The sequence below is a fragment of the Zosterops lateralis genome, assembly GCF_965231275.1.
Source record: "Zosterops lateralis genome assembly, chromosome: 6".
NCBI classification, from domain to species: Eukaryota; Metazoa; Chordata; class Aves; order Passeriformes; family Zosteropidae; genus Zosterops; species Zosterops lateralis.
The window spans coordinates 46119325-46140394 of NC_139761.1; the positions used below are offsets into that span (position 1 = coordinate 46119325).

Here is a 21070-nt window from a genome sequence, read left to right on the forward strand (position 1 = left end):
ATTCATCACCACAGTTACACTGCTACTATTCTGCAAGTGAGCTTCAGAAATGTATCCTGAACAAGTCTGTGTTTGCTGCAGTTGCACCATCTCTTGTTGAGAGACAGTCTGTATTACAAGTACTGAAGGACCTTACAATCACCAGACCCATCTCTTGATGGAATTTCATACTAAACATGAAAGGTGGCTGTTGAAGAGGCTACTACTTCTTGTAGTATTCAATCCACAAAAGGATCTTCTTAGACACCACTGACATCACAGAGTTTAGACTGACAGCTGCTGGTATTGTGCCTCCAAATTGCTACAGCAAACACTGTTACAGCCCCTACCTTCCAGAGTACAGAGCACAGAGAGCACTCCTCTTTATTTCTCATCTCTTTTCTGGTGTATGGTAATATTAACAACAGTTTGTTCTTAACTCACAGTGGAAAAGTCACAAAAAATTATTAATTAAATTAATTTATTATATGTTTCCACGTGGTTTACTTCAGCAGCAAAAATCCAGTCTAAGTTTCTCCTCTTGCAGTCTCAAAAAAAAAAAAAAAGTTTTTTTTTGATGTGACATTGGATAAACTCCAAAAACTGACAGGCAGAAATTTATATGCTTCATATTTGCTGTGAATGCAGCCTTTCTGACATTGTTCACCGTTTGGTTGGCAAAGCTTGCTGGAAGATAAGACTTCACTGGCATCAATTCAATGTGGTTTTGGGAGCACTAAAATGGAACTCTAATAGAAAATGTGAGCCCTGCCAAGGACTCTTGTTTCTTCAGTAATAGCAACTTATGAAGGAGCTATATTATTTTAAGTCTATTATTCCACAAAATATATTGAGCAACTTCAAACCTGTGAGTGTTTATGAATTAGTAACTCTAGCCACAGTCTCATTCCTTCCCAGCTCAATTCCCATATATCAAGAGTTCTCAAACATATCCATTTGGAAACTAATTTGGAGATTAACTGGGACATCATTTCTTTCCCTGACAGGTGGACCCACTTCCTTTCTATGAAGCTTGTGTTCATGATGCCTGTTCTTGTGACAGCGGTGGAGACTGCGAGTGCTTCTGCTCTGCAGTGGCAGCGTACGCCCAAGAGTGCATCAAGGCTGAGGCTTGTGTTTTCTGGAGGACTCCTGACATCTGCCGTGAGTAACAGACAGACACAACTGCATCTTTCTAGCTGCTGTCAGAAAGCCAGTCAAATATATGATTTGTACTGTCATTGCAAGGTCATGCTGGCTACTTGGTGAAATCTTTTCTCAGCTTATCAGGGAACAAACAGGGCTAGTAAATTTGTATATTTCAACTGTCTTTTGTTTAGCCTCTTCTCTCTTCTCTTCTCTTCTCTTCTCTTCTCTTCTCTTCTCTTCTCTTCTCTTCTCTTCTCTTCTCTTCTCTTCTCTCTCAATTCTTTAAATTACAGAATTTGATTTTAGCAAAAAGTATATAGCACTACCATGCTTTAGCACTGAACCTAATCAGCTTTATGTATATTAAGCATTGTCCATTAGTGGCACTAGTACTCATACCAAACACCATCAATTAATGTAAAATAGTATTTAAATTAATATTACCCAAAGTCACTCAAATCAAAATTTTGAGATTCTAAGTAGCAGAAATATATATATATATATATTTAAATTTAAAAAATTCATTCAGATTCAGAATTTGTACTTATTGGAACTTATAAGTGTAATAGGACAGTGAAACAAAATTTATAAGTTTGATTCAGCTGTTATATATAAGTTAATAAAAGCTCCTTCGTCTGTCTCTAGTCATCTAAGCTGAATTTAAGTTGTATTCATAATGGCTCATATGCTTCCTCTTGGACTTTCAGCCTATGTGATACAGCAAGATAGAACTATTTTGTATAAAATGGAAAAATTTTTAGGAGTTTGCTAGTAGATACAGAAGAAAAATACTCTCAGAAATATACTTTTAATTTTAAACGAAAATAATTTTTTTAAAATATTTTTTTCTTTATGATTTGAAGCATTTTTACCCAGTGGCTTGAATATTTAAAATTTAAATCTTGGGCCCCAGTGTTTTGATGTATCCTAAATTTAAGCAGAGTAGCAGAAACTCCAGGTATTGTACCTTAAGAGAAATTTGGCTAGCTTAACTTATAGATTTATGTAGTTTGTACCTTTAAAGCCCTGCTCAGAACTGCATTCTGGCAACCTTGTTTTTAATCATCATCTCTCTTTTCTCATCAGCGATATTCTGTGACTACTACAACCCTCGCAATGAGTGTGAATGGCACTACGAGCCTTGTGGCAGTAGTATCACAACCTGCAGGATGATCAATAATGTCGCCACCAACTTTACAGTACCACTACTGGAAGGTAATAAATTCCTTGCCATTTTGTATTGTGTTTTGTATAACTTTGTTCAGATATCTTTTAATACGTATGGACTAATCAGTCAACTTGATGAGATGTTCCTAGATCTGCTATGTTGAGTTTGCCTCCAGTCTTACATAAATGTTTCTTATAATGTAATTTTTTATTTATTAACATAAATGGGTGATAGCTACATTGCTGCCAGCCACAAAACTTGGTGTCTGCTTGGATAATATCCTGAAACATGCATTGTAACTACATAGTGGCTATTTTGAATTCCATGTGAAAGTATTTCAAAAGCAGGAAAATCTTTGATATAGCAAAGAAGCAAGTCACTGATAGTTGGGTGTTTTTAACCTCATCATTTTTTATATACCAGATCACCTTGCCTTCATTAGATTAGTGTGCAACATTCACCTATATTTACACTGAAAAATATCTTTCATAGCAGACACACTGATGCTGCTATATATTGGATTCATAATGGAGATTCTGTTTCATTTGTAGATGAGATATTAGTAGGTGACAGTCCTTGCAGTTGATAATGGAACAGGATTTTCACATTTAAAGGACTGCAATGATCCAAGAATGGAAAAGACTTTACAAGTATCTTCTGGTTTACCACATGGTAAAGCTGGAGAAAAAAGCTGTATTTTTAGCCATAAAATCTTTCTGGCATGGACTGGTATTAAATGGTGCTTCAGTTTAAAGGGTATTTAGAACTCTAGTATTGTATTAAGAGGACTTCATGTCATTAAGAGGACTTAATGTCATTAATAATTGGACTTAGTAAGAGGTTATTTGAAGAAAGAAGATCAATAATAATAACAGAACAATATTTTTAAGTGTATTTACATGAAAAATGGAATGAGAATTGACAGTCAATTAATCCCTTGCAGTTAAGTTTGGATCACTGCCTGAAGGTAAGGAAAAAACACAGATAAATTATCTGTTTGAGGTAGAGATACCTGGTGTATTCAAAGCATATAAACAAGGTCTAATGTTCCAAGAAACGTAGTGAAAAACCTGTTTGTTAATAAATCTGCTTTCATATTCCTCACAAAAGTATTATTGATATAGTGATCTGTGCAAAAACTGAGGTGTTTCTTTGTCTGAAAATTACTAGCTGCTCATAGATATGAGTATAAATTAGGGGTTTCTCTAAGTTATTGAACTAAGAAAAAGAAATTTCACTAGTTTTCATAAAAAACCCTCTTACTTAATCCTCCTCACCCCAGTATTATCAATGAGAACTGTTGAAGTTTTTTGGAAAGACTAATTGTCCACAGTTTGATTTGAATGGGAAGTTTTAGATTCCTTTCACTATGCTTGATTCAGTGAGGATAATTTACCTTCAGAAGGTAACATATCACTGAGTTAACTTTTTGTACTTTTTCTTCATCCTGTGTTCTGTTCTACTTGTCATCAATAGGTTGCTACCCCAGATGCCCTAATGACAAGCCTATTTATAATGAAGAGACAAAGGAATGTGTGACTGAAGATCAATGTGGATGTTACCTGGAGGATGGAACTCATGTACCCCCTGGGCAAGAAATACCCAAAGAGGAAAACTGTACAATATGGTATATAAAAATTACTTGCAGTAATTCAGGAAATATTTAGTGTATGCTGAGTCCCTCATTTACTTTACTGGACCTCAAACAAATACAGATGCAACTTCAGATGATGAGCTGATACATTCTTGCTTTTCATAATTTTCCTAACCCATAATAATCCATATTTCAGGTTTGTAGTCATATTATAACAACTATATTAACAAATTCACTAATTATACCTGTCAACTGTCATAAATTATATAATGAAACTTGGGTGAACTTCTAAAACAACCTTTCAATTCTCATGACTCTTTGGGAAGAGAGAGGCTACTCTGCCTTGCATTCTTACATAAAACTCAGACTTCAAAATCATTGTAATCTGAAATACTCTTGGCCTGAAAGAGATAGTTGAATCCCAAGTGTTTGCTTAGAGTGTTAGAAATGACAGCACTTTCACCTCTGGTTCTATGTGGTGACCATAGAATAACCCGATCTAGCTGTAAGTTCACTCTGCAAAACAGTTGTTATTGCAGTATTGCAACTTGCAATTGTACTGAAAGTGGTGACTTTGAAAGAAAAATGGTAGGCAATACTAGAAAATATATCCAGAAAAATATCCAGTAGTGTGAATGAAGATCAAGTGATGAATACCATATTTCTGTGCTCTTGACTCTGCTAACAGGTGTCATAAAACATTAGAAACATTTTAATTCTTGAAAATTTTCTTTTAGTGTCTGTGAGCCGTCAGGATCCATAGAGTGTAATCCAGTCCCAGGTAAGTAACATTTTTGTTCTTCTGGAAACAAAAAGAAAAAAAAAAAGAGAGAGGAAAAAAAAAGGCAAAAAAAAAGCATAGAACTGCTCTGTCTGACTCTACAAAAGACTTAGTATTGATTTAGAATAACTCTTTCCAGTGCTGATGAAAGTTGTGACTAAAGAAAATTTGGCAGCACTTTCATTGGACCTTGCTGTTAGTACTTCTGGTTCAACTTTTTTCTCTTTCTTCCAGGGTGTCCTTGTGTCATCAATGGAACGAGTTATGAAGTGGGTTCTATTGTGGGACAAGTACAGGATGGCGACACGTGTATAACATACATTTGTGCAGAAAATGGTTCTCTAGTTACTAGTGAAGTCTATCCTTGTCCAACATCTTCGCCTACAACCATTTCAACCTCCTTCCCTTCCAGTACTCTTACCACCACCACCACCACAGGTAAATAATAAATACAGATGTGATCTAAAAATTGCTTTCTTTAAGGAAAATATTTTTTATATATAATGTACGATTATATATGATTATAGTTGACACAGAGCAATATTTATGGATTGTTTTATTGCACTACACTAAGAAAAACTTTGAGCATTTTGAGTTGATTTCTCATGAAAGAATTTCTAAGTGTAAATGTACAGGGTGCCTTCCTATTTCTGAAAAAAGCATGTTAGCTTTTCAATATCCTAATAGGATAGTAGAAATAACGTTAGGAGTGTCAGCAAAAAAATACTATTATAATTATTTTGAAATGATAGAGTAATCTCTTTTTGTTCTATTTCAGTTTCCACGACAAGCCATCCAGTAACAAGTAAGTTATAAATACAAAACAAGGTTAAAAATGTCAAAGGAATATTTAAAGGAAGAGTAAAGATAATCAATACAGAAAAATAAATTTTAAACCAAAATTATTAATTTTCTTTTATAGTTTCAAAAGTGCCATTAGTATATAGAGAAGGTCCTTTAATGGTTTCAGCTTGGTGATTTTATTTTGATGCAAAACTTCCAGTTTAAAGACCTGGTAATACAGAGCCGATTTTAGAACTCTTTTCTTTGGTAAGATGACAAATTACAATGCAGTCCTCTAGTCCTTAATGGAAGAAAATAAAAAATGGATCTTCTCAGGATGTTCTCTGTAAAGTCTGAAATCTCTGTCTTTTTTTGCAGCTCCATGCTTTGGACTAATCTGTAATTGGACTCAGTGGTTTGATGTTAGTAAACCTGAAGGAAGTAGTGGTGACTATGAAACATACGATGAAATCAGAAAACATGGATACGAAATATGTACAGCTCCTGAAAAAATTGAATGCAGGGCAACTGCTAAACCTGATGTGAGCATAGAAGAACTTGGTCAGAAAGTAGAGTGTGATGTTAAATATGGACTAATCTGTAAAAATGATGAGCAGGATGTAACTATGTGGCAACTTTGTTATAATTATGAAATCAGAGTAAACTGTTGCGAGTGGCAAGAAATTCCTTGTGAGTCTGGATTTACAACAATTCCAACTTCAACCACCACCAGTACAACAATACCCACCACCAGTACAACCAGGACTACAACAGAAATTACCACCACGACTGTGCACGGCCATTCCACAAGTGAGTGCACGCTATTAGTTCCCACTCTAGTAACTTCAACATCTACAGGTATTTAACAGAAAAATACTCTGTGATCTCCCTTTGCCTTTGGAGAAATAGAGAGCTATTGGCCACTAAAGGCAGGTCACAATCATAGAAAACATCGATATGCATAGAAGTCTTAGGAGGGTTTGGTCTCTTAAGTTTCTGCTGGAGGCAATATTCCCAGAAAGACTGGCTGTGTTAGAGGAGAGTAGTCCACGCTTCAAACTCCTGTTGCTAGAGGCATTTTCTAGCTAGCCTTCCTTCTTGAGGCTGACATGGTCTTTCTGATTTTGTGAGAAGCACTTTCCAGCACCATACCTAACCTCTCCAATACGAAAAGAGGGCAATGACCCTCTCTATGCATGGAATGTCAACGATTCTGCTTTCTGAGGCCAGAAATGGGGGGGCTGGTACTAGGGCTTGCATTGCTAAGAGTGGGCTGACCCCTCTAGGAAGATGGGCACCTGCCACATACATAGCTTAAGTTGGGTTCACATTGAGTCCCACTCATGCCTTTGTGCCTTTGTCTCTTGTCTCTGTCCCTGCTGTTTCAAACAGGCACACCGAGCACAGCACCCCCTACAGCAGAATTGTCAACCACGTCCACGTCACCAGAGACTACCACCAGCACCAGCACCACCACTACCACCACTACCACCACCAGACCTACGACAACAACAACTGTTACACCACCCACCGTCTCAACTGCTGGACGTATGTTCCAAAACCAAATAATTCCTGCTAAAAGCCCTCTGCATCTGACTATAGTACCAACAAATAATTCTCTGGCTCTGCTGCCATTTCTGGCCTTGCTGTGGGAGTAGTGAAGGTCCCTGAGCATCTCCATTTGTGGCTCTGGATGGGATGAGGGATGGGTGTAAGCCCTGGGTATCCCAGGAAAAGTCCTGTACCCAAACTGCTCTTCAGGCCGGCTGTTTCCTAAGGAACAAGAATATAGAGGTCCTTGGGAAACGGTCTTGTGTTTCCTGACTCAACAGTGGTCCAAGGAGGTATTTTGTGCTTGGGCCCAGTGTAGACAGCTACTGAAGTGATGGCAATGTTGGTTTTGCTGCTTCTTGGACTTTGTCCTTCAGCTGGGCAGAATGTAGTCACTGCACACAAGATGTGCAGTTGGAGTGGGGCTGAAGTTTGTGGCAGTGGCATTTCAGGCTCTGTTTGGGCGCAGCTGTGCAGACCTTCTTCCCTTTCTCTCCTGTTTTTGTCTCTGTGGCCATGGCTGCTACTTACCAGCTGTTTGGGCTGCGTGAAGCTTCCATGGCTTTTGCTGGCAGAGTCTGGGAATGGTTTCAGAGTGCAGATTGCCCCTCTTGACAGACACAAGCTCTAGGCAGCTCTAGGATACTACCAGTGTTTCTGTTGGTGCTTGTCTCCAGCGATCTGTGTGCTGCTGGGAAGCAGCTGAGGCTTTGTCAGCAGCATATGTTGTTTGCCTGCTTTCCCTGTGGTCGGGTGCCTTCCCAGTGGTTGGTTTGTCCATGAGAGAGTGAGGTGGTGTGCATGGCCAAAGAAGCTGAGAGACTGGCATGAATCTGTGCTTAGACCAAAGGTCTCCCTTGAGGTGCTTCTTTCAGAAGGAGCAGGGATACAGGGTTTCATGTCCTCCTCTCCTGTGGAGATGTTGATCTTCTTGATACTGTGATGTCCCCTCTTGACGTATCCTTCCCTGACCACAGATTTCCATCTCAGCTCTTACTCCATGAGTTAGTGAGGTGTTCAGGTAATGAGGCAGAGATAGAAAGCCCATGGTAGAGGAAAATTATTATTCCCTCTCCTCTCTTCTGTGTTGGTAGATGTCTCTGATTTTGGGAGAAGCACCTTCCAGCACTATCCCCGGTATCTTCACCAGGCGTGGAGGGCTGTGATCCTGTGTGTGCATGGATGTCAGGGTTTTGCTTTCTGGGGTCAGAAAGGAAGGGCTGGTGCTGGGATCTTTGCTGTGCTTGGGGTGGGCTGATCTCTCCAGGTCTGGAGGAGCTGCATCCTGTGCCACTTCTGTTGAGTTGCCATTGAGTCTCACTCATGGCTTTGTGTCTTTGTCTGTTTTCTCTCTCCCTGCTGTTTCTAACAGCCACACCTCCACCCACACCGAGCACACCAAAATCAACAACCATTCCCCCAACACCAGAGACTACCACCACCACCAGCCCTCCAAGCACAACAACAACAACAACAACAACTACTGGTACTGTATCACCAACACCCACCTCAACTACTTCAAGCACATCCTCACCAACACCAACATACACCACCACCGTACCAACACCAGGTAATTCTCCGGCCCACTCTCTGATGAGTTCCTTTGCTTTGGGAGAAATGAAGGTGCCGTATTTCCTCCTTCAGTGTGTCTCCATGGGGTTGCAGACTGGAGGAGTTGCTGTTCCTCCCCTGCAGTGCCCTGTGCTCAAAGCTGGCCTTTTGACTGGTTGGTTTAGAAGAACAAGGATTTAGGGGTCCTAGGGTAAAGGGTTTGGCTTCCTTGACTCAAAAGGCTCCTGGGAGAAATTTCATGCTGGTGCCCAGCTTATACAGATTCTGAACTGATAGAAATTCTTGTTTTTCCTGCTGTTGGACTTTGTCCTTCAGCTGGCTAGAATATGGTCACTGGACCCACGCATGGAGGGCATTTGGAGTGCAGATGTAATCTGTGACACTCTAATTCTGGGAACAGCTGGGCAGACTTTCTTCCCTTTCTCCTCCTCCTTTGGAAAGTCAGTTCAAGTGGATGTCCATGCAATGGTCTTAGAATCCTTAGAAGCAAGGATTACACTGGGAGACTTTTAGAACCAGTTTTACACTGAAGAATGCAACATATGAACTGTAGCCTTTTACTGATTACATCTGCTAGAACTCTGGGAAACCCTTCATCAGGCTGACATTCCCCCAGAGGGAAATTTCATGATAATCAGGCTTACTGACTTCTTACTTACTCCTCTCCACACTCCCATCTCTGACCATGGAATCACCACCTAGCGCTTACTCCAGGAATTTGTGAGGTGTTCAGATAACGAGGTACAGATGGAAAGCCCCAGCCAAATTAAAAGCATTACTTTCCCAACTGGTAGGTCTGTCTGATTTAGTGAGAAGCACTTTCCAGCACGATCCTCAGTCTCTTCCAAGGAAAAGAGGGACATGACCATCTCTGTGCATGGATGTCACACAGTTTTGTCTCTGGGGCCAGAAACGGGGGGGGCTGGTACTAGGGACATTTGTTATGTTCAGATGGGCTGACCCCCCTAGGTATGAGGCAGCTGCCACACAGACAGCTTCTGTTGTGTTCACATTGAGTCCCACTCATGCCTTTGTGCCTTTGTCTCTTGTCTCTGTCCCTGCTGTTTCTAACAGGCACACCAAGCACAGCACCCCCTACAGCAGAATTGTCAACCACGTCCACGTCACCAGAGACCACCACCAGCACCACTCCCACCAGCACTCCCACCAGCACTCCCACCAGCACCAGCACCACCACTACCACCACTACCACCACCAGACCTACGACAACAACACCATCAACCATCTCAACTCCTGGACGTATGTTCCAAAACCAAATAATTCCTGCTAAAAGCCCTCTGCATCTGACTATAGTACCAACAAATAATTCTCTGGCTCTGCTGCCATTTCTGGCTTTGCTGTGGGAGTAGTGAAGGTCCCTGAGCATCTCCATTTGAGGCTCTGGATGGGATGAGGGATGGGTGTAAGCCCTGGGTATCCCCGGAAAAGTCCTGCACCCAAACTGCTCTTCAGGCCGGCTGTTTCCTAAGGAACAAGAATATAGAGGTCCTTGGGAAACGGTCTTGTGTTTCCTGACTCAACAGTGGTCCAAGGAGGTATTTTGTGCTTGGGCCCAGTGTAGACAGCTACTGAAGTGATGGCAATGTTAGTTTTGCTGCTTCTTGGACTTTGTCCTTCAGCTGGGCGGAATGTAGTCACTGCACTCAAGATGTGGAGTTGGAGTGGGGCTGAAGTTTGTGGCAGTGGCATTTCAGGCTCTGTTTGGGTGCAGCTGTGCAGACCTTCTTCCCTTTCTCTCCTGTTTTGTCTCTGTGGCCATGGCTGCTACTTACCAGCTGTTTGGGCTGCATGAAGCTTCCATGGCTTTTGCTGGCACAGTCTGGGGAATGGTTTCAGAGTGCAGATTGCCCCTCTTGACAGACACAAGCTCTAGGCAGCTCTAGGATACTACCAGTGTTTCTGCTGGTGCTTGTCTCCAGCGATCTGTGTGCTGCTGGGAAGCAGCTGAGGCTTTGTCAGCAGCGTATGTTGTTTGCCTGCTTTCCCTGTGGTCGGGTGTCTTCCCAGTGGTTGGTTTGTCCATGAGAGAGTGAGGTGGTGTGCATGGCCCAAGACAGTGTTTGGGTTCTCCATGAGAGAGTGAGGTGGTGTGCATGGTCCAAGAAGCTGAGAGAGTGACAAGAATCTCTGCTTAGTCCTACTCTGCCTCCATGTGAGTCTTATATGAGTGTTTTTTGCACATGAGAGTCCATCCAAAGCAATGTGACCCAGCTGTTGGGGCACACACATAACTCATCAGTGCCTGTGTCCTGATTTAGGCCTGGAGCGGTTTATGGGGCCAAGAAGGGGAGGCCTGGCCACACCACTGAGCTTTCCCATGGCCAGTCTTGGCTGAGTGCAGTAGCAGCCTGATGGGCACTGTTGAGTGCAGGAGATGCCCAGAGAGGGATACCTGTGTGTGAGCTGGTGCCCTGCATTGCTGTGTCTGTCCTTTGTGTTTCTAATTGTCTGTTTCATTGTCACCTCCAGCATGTGAGTGCATCTGGTCGGACTGGATCGATATGAGTTACCCAGATGGTTCTGACAGCAACAGTGGTGACTACGAAACCTTTGAGAACATTTGGAAGAACAACCCCTCCTGGGAGTGTGCAAAAGTTGAGAATATTTCATGCCGATCAGAGAAATTCCCCAACATTCCCATTGCAGATTTAGGGCAGAAAGTGGTATGTGATGTTAACGTAGGGCTCATCTGTAACAATAAAGATCAGCAGTTAGGCGGTATAATACCCATGCCAGTCTGCCTGAACTACGAGATCAATGTCTGCTGCACCCCCAACAAACCAGAGTGTCTTCCACCTCCAAGCACCACAAGCACCACAGTTTCCACACCTTCATCCACAACGAGCAGTGTATCTCCTCCAATATCAACAACCACATCAACGCCAACAACAGAGGAGACTCCCAGCAGTACCACCCCCACCACCACCACCACCACCACCACCACGCCGCCGCCCAGCACCACCACCAGCAGCAGCACCACCTCACAGAAAACAACTACTCTTCCTGTCTCAACAACACTCATTTCAACTACTTCAAGCACATCCACGCCCACACCAACATACACCACTACCACATCATCTCCAGGTACTTCTCTGATCTGTGCTCTCGAACATTTCCTTGCTGTGGGGAATTGAAGGGCTGTGAGCACCTCCATTTCTGCCTCCCTCTGGGATCTGAGATTGGACTAATTGCTGTGTATGCCTTGCAATGGCCTTCTCCCAAAGGTCTCCCTTGAGTTGGTTGATTCAGAAGGAGCAGGGATACAGGGGTCTATGTCCTCCTCTCCTGTGGAGATGTTGATCATCTTGGTACAGATCCTTCCCTGACCACAGATTCCCATCTCAGCTCTTTCTCCATGAATTAGTGAGGTGTTCAGGTAATGAGGCAGAGATAGAAAGCCCATGGTAGATGAAAAGTATTACTCCCTTCCTCTCTTCCCTGTTGGTAGATGTCTCCGATGCTTCTCTTTTGGGAGAAGCACCTTCCAGCACTATCCCCGGTATCTTCACCAGGCGTGGAGGGCTGTGATCCTGTGTGTGCATGGATGTCAGGGTTTTGCTTTCTGGGGTCAGAAAGGAAGGGCTGGTGCTGGGATCTTTGCTGTGCTTGGGGTGGACTGATCTCTCCAGGTCTGGGGGAGCTGCCTCCTGTGCCACTTCTGTTGAGTTGACATTGAGTCTCACTCATGGCTTTGTGTCTTTGTCTGTTTTCTCTCTCCCTGCTGTTTCTAACAGCCACACCGAGCACACCAAAATCAACAACCATTCCCCCAACACCAGAGACTACCACCACCACCACCACCAGCCCTCCAAGCACAACAACAACAACAACAACAACAACTACTGGTACTGTATCACCAACACCCACCTCAACTACTTCAAGCACATCCTCACCAACACCGACATACACCACCACCGTACCAACACCAGGTAATTCTCTGGCCCACTCTCTGATGAGTTCCTTTGCTTTGGGAGAAATGAAGGTGCCGTATTTCCTCCTTCAGTGTGTCTCCATGGGGTTGCAGACTGGAGGAGTTGCTGTTCCTCCCCTGCAGTGCCCTGTGCTCAAAGCTGGCCTTTTGACTGGTTGGTTTAGAAGAACAAGGATTTAGGGGTCCTAGGGTAAAGGGTTTGGCTTCCCTGACTCAAAAGGCTCCTGGGAGAAAGATCATGCTGGTGCCCAGCTTATACAGATTCTGAACTGATAGAAATTCTTGTTTTTCCTGCTGTTGGACTTTGTCCTTCAGCTGGCTAGAATATGGTCACTGGACCCACGCATGGAGGGCATTTGGAGTGCAGATGTAATCTGTGACACTCTAATTCTATGAACAGTTGGGCAGATTTTCTTCCCTTTCTCCTCCTCCTTTGGAAAGTCAGTTCAAGTGGATGTCCATGCAATGGTCTTAGAAGCAAGGATTATTACACTGGGAGACTTTTAGAACCAGTTTTACACTGAAGAATGCAACATATGAACTGTAGCCTTTTACTGATTACATCTGCTAGAACTCTGGGAAACCCTTCATCAGGCTGACATTCCCCCAGAGGGAAATTTCATGATAGTCAGGCTTACTGACTTCTTACTTACTCCTATCCACACTCCCATCTCAGACCATGGATTCACCACCTAGCGCTTACTCCAGGAATTTGTGAGGTGTTCAGATAACGAGGTACAGATGGAAAGCCCCAGCCAAATTAAAAGCATTACTTTCCCAACTGGTAGGTCTGTCTGATTTAGTGAGAAGCACTTTCCAGCACGATCCTCAGTCTCTTCCAAGGAAAAGAGGGACATGACCATCTCTGTGCATGGATGTCACACAGTTTTGTCTCTGGGGCCAGAAACGGGGGTGCTGGTGCTAGGGACCTTTGCATTGCTAAGGCTGGGCTGACCCCTCTAGGTCTGGGGCAGCTGCCACACAGACAGCTTCTGTTGTGTTCACATTGAGTCCCACTCATGCCTTTGTGCCTTTGTCTGTTGTCTCTGTCCCTGCTGTTTCTAACAGGCACACCGAGCACAGCACCCCCTACAGCAGAATTGTCAACCACGTCCACGTCACCAGAGACTCCCACCAGCACCAGCACCACCACTACCACCACTACCACCACCAGACCTACGACAACAACAACTGTTACACCACCCACCGTCTCAACTGCTGGACGTATGTTCCAAAACCAAATAATTCCTGCTAAAAGCCCTCTGCATCTGACTACAGTACCAACAAATAATTCTCTGGCTCTGCTGCCATTTCTGGCCTTGCTGTGGGAGTAGTGAAGGTCCCTGAGCACCTCCATTTGTGGCTCTGGATGGGATGAGGGATGGGTGTAAGCCCTGGGTATCCCCGGAAAAGTCCTGCACCCAAACTGCTCTTCAGGCCGGCTGTTTCCTAAGGAACAAGAATATAGAGGTCCCTGGGGAATGATCATGATCAACAGTGGTCCAAGGAGGTATTTTGTGCTTGGGCCCAGTGTAGACAGCTACTGAAGTGATGGCAGTGTTGGTTTTGCTGCTTCTTGGACTTTGTCCTTCAGCTGGGCGGAATGTAGTCACTGCACTCAAGATGTGCAGTTGGAGTTGGGCTGAAGTTTGTGGCAGTGGCATTTCAGGCTCTGTTTGGGTGCAGCTGTGCAGACCTTCTTCCCTTTCTCTCCTGTTTTTGTCTCTGTGGCCATGGCTGCTACTTACCAGCTGTTTGGGCTGCATGAAGCTTCCATGGCTTTTGCTGGCACAGTCTGGGAATGGTTTCAGAGTGCAGATTGCCCCTCTTGACAGACACAAGCTCTAGGCAGCTCTAGGATACTACCAGTGTTTCTGCTGGTGCTTGTCTCCAGCGATCTGTGTGCTGCTGGGAAGCAGCTGAGGCTTTGTCAGCAGCATATGTTGTTTGCCTGCTTTCCCTGTGGTCGGGTGTCTTCCCAGTGGTTGGTTTGTCCATGAGAGAGTGAGGTGGTGTGCATGGCCAAAGAAGCTGAGAGACTGGCATGAATCTGTGCTTAGACCAAAGGTCTCCCTTGAGGTGCTTCTTTCAGAAGGAGCAGGGATACAGGGATCCATGTCCTCCTCTCCTGTGGAGATGTTGATCTTCTTGATACTGTGATGTCCCCTCTTGACGTATCCTTCCCTGACCACAGATTTCCATCTCAGCTCTTACTCCATGAGTTAGTGAGGTGTTCAGGTAATGAGGCAGAGATAGAAAGCCCACGGTAGAGGAAAATTATTACTCCCTCTCCTCTCTTCCGTGTTGGTAGATGTCTCTGATTTTGGGAGAAGCACCTTCCAGCACTATCCCCGGTATCTTCACCAGGCATGGAGGGCTGTGATCCTGTGTGTGCATGGATGTCAGGGTTTTGCTTTCTGGGGTCAGAAAGGAAGGGCTGGTGCGGGGTGGGCTGATCTCTCCAGGTCTGGGGGAGCTGCATCCTGTGCCACTTCTGTTGAGTTGCCATTGAGTCTCACTCATGGCTTTGTGTCTTTGTCTGTTTTCTCTCTCCCTGCTGTTTCTAACAGCCACACCTCCACCCACACCGAGCACACCAAAATCAACAACCATTCCCCCAACACCAGAGACTACCACCACCACCACCACCAGCCCTCCAAGCACAACAACAACAACAACAACAACTACTGGTACTGTATCACCAACACCCACCTCAACTACTTCAAGCACATCCTCACCAACACCAACATACACCACCACCGTACCAACACCAGGTAATTCTCTGGCCCACTCTCTGATGAGTTCCTTTGCTTTGGGAGAAATGAAGGTGCCGTATTTCCTCCTTTAGTGTGTCTCCATGGGGTTGCAGACTGGAGGAGTTGCTGTTCCTCCCCTGCAGTGCCCTGTGCTCAAAGCTGGCCTTTTGACTGGTTGGTTTAGAAGAACAAGGATTTAGGGGTCCTAGGGTAAAGGGTTTGGCTTCCCTGACTCAAAAGGCTCCTGGGAGAAAGTTCATGCTGGTGCCCAGCTTATACAGATTCTGAACTGATAGAAATTCTTGTTTTTCCTGCTGTTGGACTTTGTCCTTCAGCTGGCTAGAATATAGTCACTGGACCCACGCATGGAGGGCATTTGGAGTGCAGATGTAATCTGTGGCACTTTAATTCTGGGAACAGCTGGGCAGACTTTCTTCCCTTTCTCCTCCTCCTTTGGAAAGTCAGTGCAAGTGGATGTCCATGCAATGGTCTTAGAAGCAAGAATTACACTGGGAGACTTTTAGAACCAGTTTTGCACTGAAGAATGCAACATATGAACTGTAGCCTTTTACTGATTACATCTGCTAGAACTCTGGGAAACCCTTCATCAGGCTGACATTCCCCCAGAGGGAAATTTCATGATAGTCAGGCTTACTGACTTCTTACTTACTCCTCTCCACACTCCCATCTCTGACCATGGAATCACCACCTAGCGCTTACTCCAGGAATTTGTGAGGTGTTCAGATAATGAGGTACAGATAGAAAGCCCCAGCCAAATTAAAAGCATTACTTTCCCAACTGGTAGGTCTGTCTGATTTAGTGAGAAGCACTTTCCAGCACCATCCCCAGTCTCTTCCAAGGAAAAGAGGGACATGACCGTCTCTGTGCATGGATGTCACACAGTTTTGTCTCTGGGGCCAGAAACGAGGGTGCTGGTGCTAGGGACCTTTGCATTGCTAAGGCTGGGCTGACCCCTCTAGGTCTGGGGCAGCTGCCACACAGACAGCTTCTGTTGTGTTCACATTGAGTCCCACTCATGCCTTTGTGCCTTTGTCTGTTGTCTCTGTCCCTGCTGTTTCTAACAGGCACACCGAGCACAGCACCCCCTACAGCAGAATTGCCAACGTTTTCCAAGTCACCAGAGACTCCCAGCACCACCACCAGCCCTCCAAGCACAACAACAACAACATCATCAACTACTCTTATTGGATCACCAACAACCATCTCAACTCCTGAAAGTATGTTCACTGCCATAATAATTCTCAACAAATTCCTCTGCATCTATCTACACAACCAACAAATAATTTTCTGGTTCTGTTTTTGTTTCTGACCTTGTACTGAGGGTACTGTAGGTCTGAGAGTACCTCCATTTGTGGGTCTGAATGGGATCAGGGATGGGGTGTAACCTCTGGGCATCCTTGGAAATGTCTTATTTCCAATGTTGGCCTTTTTGTCTGACTCTTTCAGAAGGAAGAATTATTTAGGGGTCTTGGGGAGAAGGTTTTGGCTTCCCTGACTCAACAGTGCTGAAAGGGAATATTTCATTCTGGTGCTTCATGTTATACAGATTCTCCTTTTATGACCAGGTGACTTGCCTGGTGGATGCAGGAAGGGCTGTGGATGTTGTCTTTTTGGACTTTAGCAAGGCTTTTGACACTGTCTCCCACAGCATACTCCTGGAAAAGCTGGCAGTCCATGGCTTGGACAGGAGCACTCTTTGCTGGGTTAGGAACTGGCTGGATGGCCAGGCCCAGAGAGTGGTGGTGAATGGTGCTATATCCAGCTGGCGGCCAGTCACATGTGGTATTCCTCAGGGGACTGTGCTGGGGCCACCTATGTTCAATATTTTCATTGATGACATGGATGAGGGTATTGACTCTTTCATTAGTAAATTTGTGGATGACACAAAGCTGGGAGTGTGTGTCAACCACTTGGAAGATAGGAGGGCTCTGCAGAGAGACCTGGAATGGTTGGATGGATGGGCTGAGTCCAACAAAATGAAGTTTAATGAGTCCAAGTGTTGAGTCCTGCACTTTGGCCACAATAACCCCCTGCAGTGTTATTGGCTGGGAACAGTGTGGCTGGACAGTGCCCAGGAGGAAAGGGACCTGGGGGTTCTGGTCAGCAGCCAGCTGAACATGAGCCAGAAGTGTGCCCAGGTGGCCAAGAGGGCAAATGGCATCCTGGCCTGTATCAGGAATGGTGTGACCAGCAGAAGCAGGGAGGTCATTCGTCCCCTGTACTCAGCACTGCTGAGGCCACACCTTGAGTGGTATGTCCAGTTCTGGGCCCCTCAGTTTAAGAAGGATATTGAGATGCTTGAACGTGTCCAGAGAAGGGCAACAAAGCTGGTGGAGGGATTGGAAAACAAGCCATATGAAGAACGACTGAGGGAGCTGGGGTTGTTTAGCCTGGAGAAAAGGAGACTCAGAGGTGACCTTATCACTCTCTACAACTTCCTGAAGGGGGGTTGTAGACAGCTGGGGGTTGGTCTCTTTCTCCAGGCAGCAACTGGCAGAACAAGCGGACACAGTCTTAAGCTGCATCAAGGGAAATATAGGTTGGATATTAGGAAGAAGTTTTTCACTGAAAGAGTGATTAAATACTGGAATAGTCTGCCTGGGGAGGTGGTGGAGCCACCATCCCTGGATGTGTTTAAAAGAAGACTGGATGTGGCACTTGATGCCATGATCTAGTTGAGGTGTTAGCTAGGTTGGACTCGATGATCTTGAAGGTTTCTTCCAACCTACACATTCTGCGATTCTGTGAACTAATGGAAATCTTGCTTTTTACTACTGTTGGTCCTAATCCTTCAGGTGGCCAGAATGTAGTCACTGGACCCATGGTGTGCCATTTGAGAATGACTTGGTCTTGTGACACTCATTTCAGGTTCTAAGTGGCCACAGTTGTGTATAGTTTCCCACTTTCCTACTCCTCTTTTACCCTTTTACTGTTAATGATGTTCAGCTACTGTAGATGTAAGAAGGAAGCATTCTTCTGCCAGGCTTTAGGGAACAGTTTCAGTCTGCATACTACCTTTTGCTGTGAACTGTGGTCTTTGGCTCATCAGATCCACTAGTACTCTGGGAAACCCTTTATCAGGCTGACATTGGAAAATCACATGACAAACGGACAGAAAAATATTCCTGTGCATGCTTCCTTTCCTTACCTCACATTCCCATCTCAGGTCTTGCTCCAGTGTTTAGTGAGATGTTCAGTTAATGAGGCAGAGATAGAAATCCCCAGAAAGTTCCAAAGCATTACTGCTCCTCATTTCTTACCTATTGATAGGTCATTCTGACTTTGTAAGAAGCACCTTCCAGCAGCATTCCCAGTCTCTTAACTACAAGACAAGGGCCATGACCTTTTCTGTGCTTGGATGTCAAGGATTCTGCTTCCTGGGGCCAGAAAGGCGAGGGAGAGGGTGGGGGTGCTAGGGACATTTGCTATGCTAAAGATGGGCTGACCTGTCTATGTCTCATGCACAGCTTCTATTCTATTCCTATTCAGTTCCACTGATGCATTTGTGCCTTTGTTTTCTCTGTCCCTGCTGTTTCTAACAGCCCCACCTACGAAGACACCAAGCACAGCATCCACTACACCAAAATCACCAACTGCTCCCTCATCACCGGAGACTCCCACCAGCACTGCCAGCACCACGATTCCCCCCAGCAGCACCACCATGGGTACCCCCAGCACGACAACTGTTACTGGATCACCAACACCCATTTCAACTACTCCAAGCACATCCACTCCCACACCAACATACACGACCACCACATCAACTCCAGGTACTTCTACATTTTGTGCTCCCACATGTTCCCCTGCTGTTGGAGTAATGAAGGTCTGTAAGCACCTCTTTTTGACTCTGTATGGGATCAGAGATGGGTATAATTCTCAGGTATTCCAAGAAATGGCCAGTTCCAAACCTGGTGTTTTGAGCTGGCTGTTTCATAAAGAACAAGAATTCAGGGGTCATGGGGAGAAGGTCTTGGCTTCCCTGACTCAGCAGGGCTCCGAGGAGTCATTTCACACTGATGCCTAGCTTAGAAAGATGCTGAACTGATGATAAATGTTGTTTTTGCTGTTTTTGGACCTCATCCTTCTGCTGGCCAGAATGGAATCACGGGAGCTCTGGAGTTCAGTTTGGAGTGGGGCTTGGTCTAGTGGCAGTGTCATATCATGCTCTGTTTGGACATAGCTGTGCCAATTTTTTTTCCTTTTTGCCTTTTTCTTTGTCCTATCAATGCTAACAGTTGTCAGTTATAATAGATGTTGGAAGGAAGGATTCCCCTGCAAGGATTTTAGGAACAATTTCTCTCTGCAAACTGCCTCCTGCTGTGATCTGTGGCCTTTGATGAGATCCACTAGTGCTCAGGGAAGTCACTCATCAGGCTTTCATTGCACCACAGGGATATCACATGACAATCAGGCAATATTCACAGAATCAGTTAGGTTGAAAAAGATCTCTGAGATCATCATGTCCAACCTTTGCCTGAACACCACATGTCAATGAGATCATGGCACTAAGTACTTCTGTCTTAAAGGCCAAGAAACACTGTGGCTCTGCCACCTCCTTGGGCAGTCCATTGCAGTATCTATTAATTTGTTTTCTGGAGAAATTCCTCCGAATATCCAACTTAAACCTCCCCTGGCACAACTTGAGACTACGTCCTCCTGTTCCATCCTGTTAGTGCTCTCATTCCTGGGCATACTTCATTCCCTTAGCAGAGCTTCCCATCTCAGCTCTTAGCCCAGGATTTAGTCAGGGGTTCTAGGTAATGAGGCAGAGTAGAAAGCCCCAGCCAGTTCAAAAGCATTGCTCCCCCTCATCTCTTACCTATTGGTAAGTTTCTCTGATTTGGTGAGAAGTTCCTTCCAGCACAACCCCCAGTATCTTCATTAGGCCAGGAGTGGCATGGATTTCACAGTCTCCTTTCTGGGACCAGGAAGGGCTGGTGCTGGAGACCTTTGTTGTGATAAGGGTGGGCTGATCTCTCTAGCTCTATGGCAGCTGCTTCCTATGCAGCTTCTGTTGAGTTGACATTGGTTCCCACTCATGGCTTTGTGTCTTTGTCTGTTTTCTCTGTCCCTGCTGTTTCTAACAGCCCCACCTTCATCCACACCAAGCACAGAAGGAACGACAGCCACTCCCCCAACACCGGAGACTCCCACCACCACCACCAGTCCTCCAAGCACAACAACCCCTGTTTCTGGATCAACAACAACCATCTCAACTCCTGAAAGTATGTTCCCAAGAGCAATAATTCTCACCAAAACCCCCTCTGTCTCCAGGAAAAAAACTGACAAAAAGTTTCTGGTTCTGTTGTCATTTCTGGCCTTGCTGTGGGAGTAGTGAAGGTTCATGAAAACCTCCATATGTGTCTCTAGATGGGATCATGGATGGGCATAACTTCTAGGAATCCCAAGAAAAACCTCCTGTGGCCAAATCTGGCCCTTGGGCTGGCTATTTCATAAGGAACAAGGATTTAGGTGTTCTTGGGAGAAGGTCTTGTCCTTCCTGACTCAACAGTGGTCCAAGGAGGTATTTCATGCTGGTGCCCACCTTAGGCAGATACTGAACCAATAGGTAACATTGCTTTTGCAGCTGTAGGACCATGTCCTTCAGCTGGCCAGAATGTGCTGGACACATGGAGTGCAATTGCAGTGGAACTTGGTCTTTTAGCAGTGGCATTTCAGGCTGTGTTTGGGCTCAGCCCTTTCTCCTCCTCCTATGCCTTCTCAGTGTTTGTGGTTGTCAGCTGTTAAACATGTAAGAAGGCAG

At 44.8% G+C, this 21070-nt stretch overlaps 1 protein-coding gene across 1 annotated transcript in view; it reads left to right on the top strand.

Annotated features, from left to right (window-relative positions):
* The window catches only part of LOC310910162 (mucin-2-like), a gene marked incomplete at its 5' end in the record, with an annotated part of 66121 nt that overhangs the window by 17881 nt on the left and 27170 nt on the right, over nucleotides 1-21070 (top strand). The window contains 13 exons of the mRNA XM_083862619.1: nucleotides 987-1143; nucleotides 2215-2343; nucleotides 3773-3923; nucleotides 4628-4671; nucleotides 4906-5109; nucleotides 5450-5476; nucleotides 5833-6264; nucleotides 6847-7002; nucleotides 8378-8575; nucleotides 9652-9837; nucleotides 11068-11682; nucleotides 13598-13753; nucleotides 15100-15303. Coding sequence (XP_083718745.1) covers nucleotides 987-1143; nucleotides 2215-2343; nucleotides 3773-3923; nucleotides 4628-4671; nucleotides 4906-5109; nucleotides 5450-5476; nucleotides 5833-6264; nucleotides 6847-7002; nucleotides 8378-8575; nucleotides 9652-9837; nucleotides 11068-11682; nucleotides 13598-13753; nucleotides 15100-15303 — 2659 coding nt within the window. The remainder of the gene's footprint in view (nucleotides 1-986; nucleotides 1144-2214; nucleotides 2344-3772; nucleotides 3924-4627; nucleotides 4672-4905; nucleotides 5110-5449; nucleotides 5477-5832; nucleotides 6265-6846; nucleotides 7003-8377; nucleotides 8576-9651; nucleotides 9838-11067; nucleotides 11683-13597; nucleotides 13754-15099; nucleotides 15304-21070) is intronic.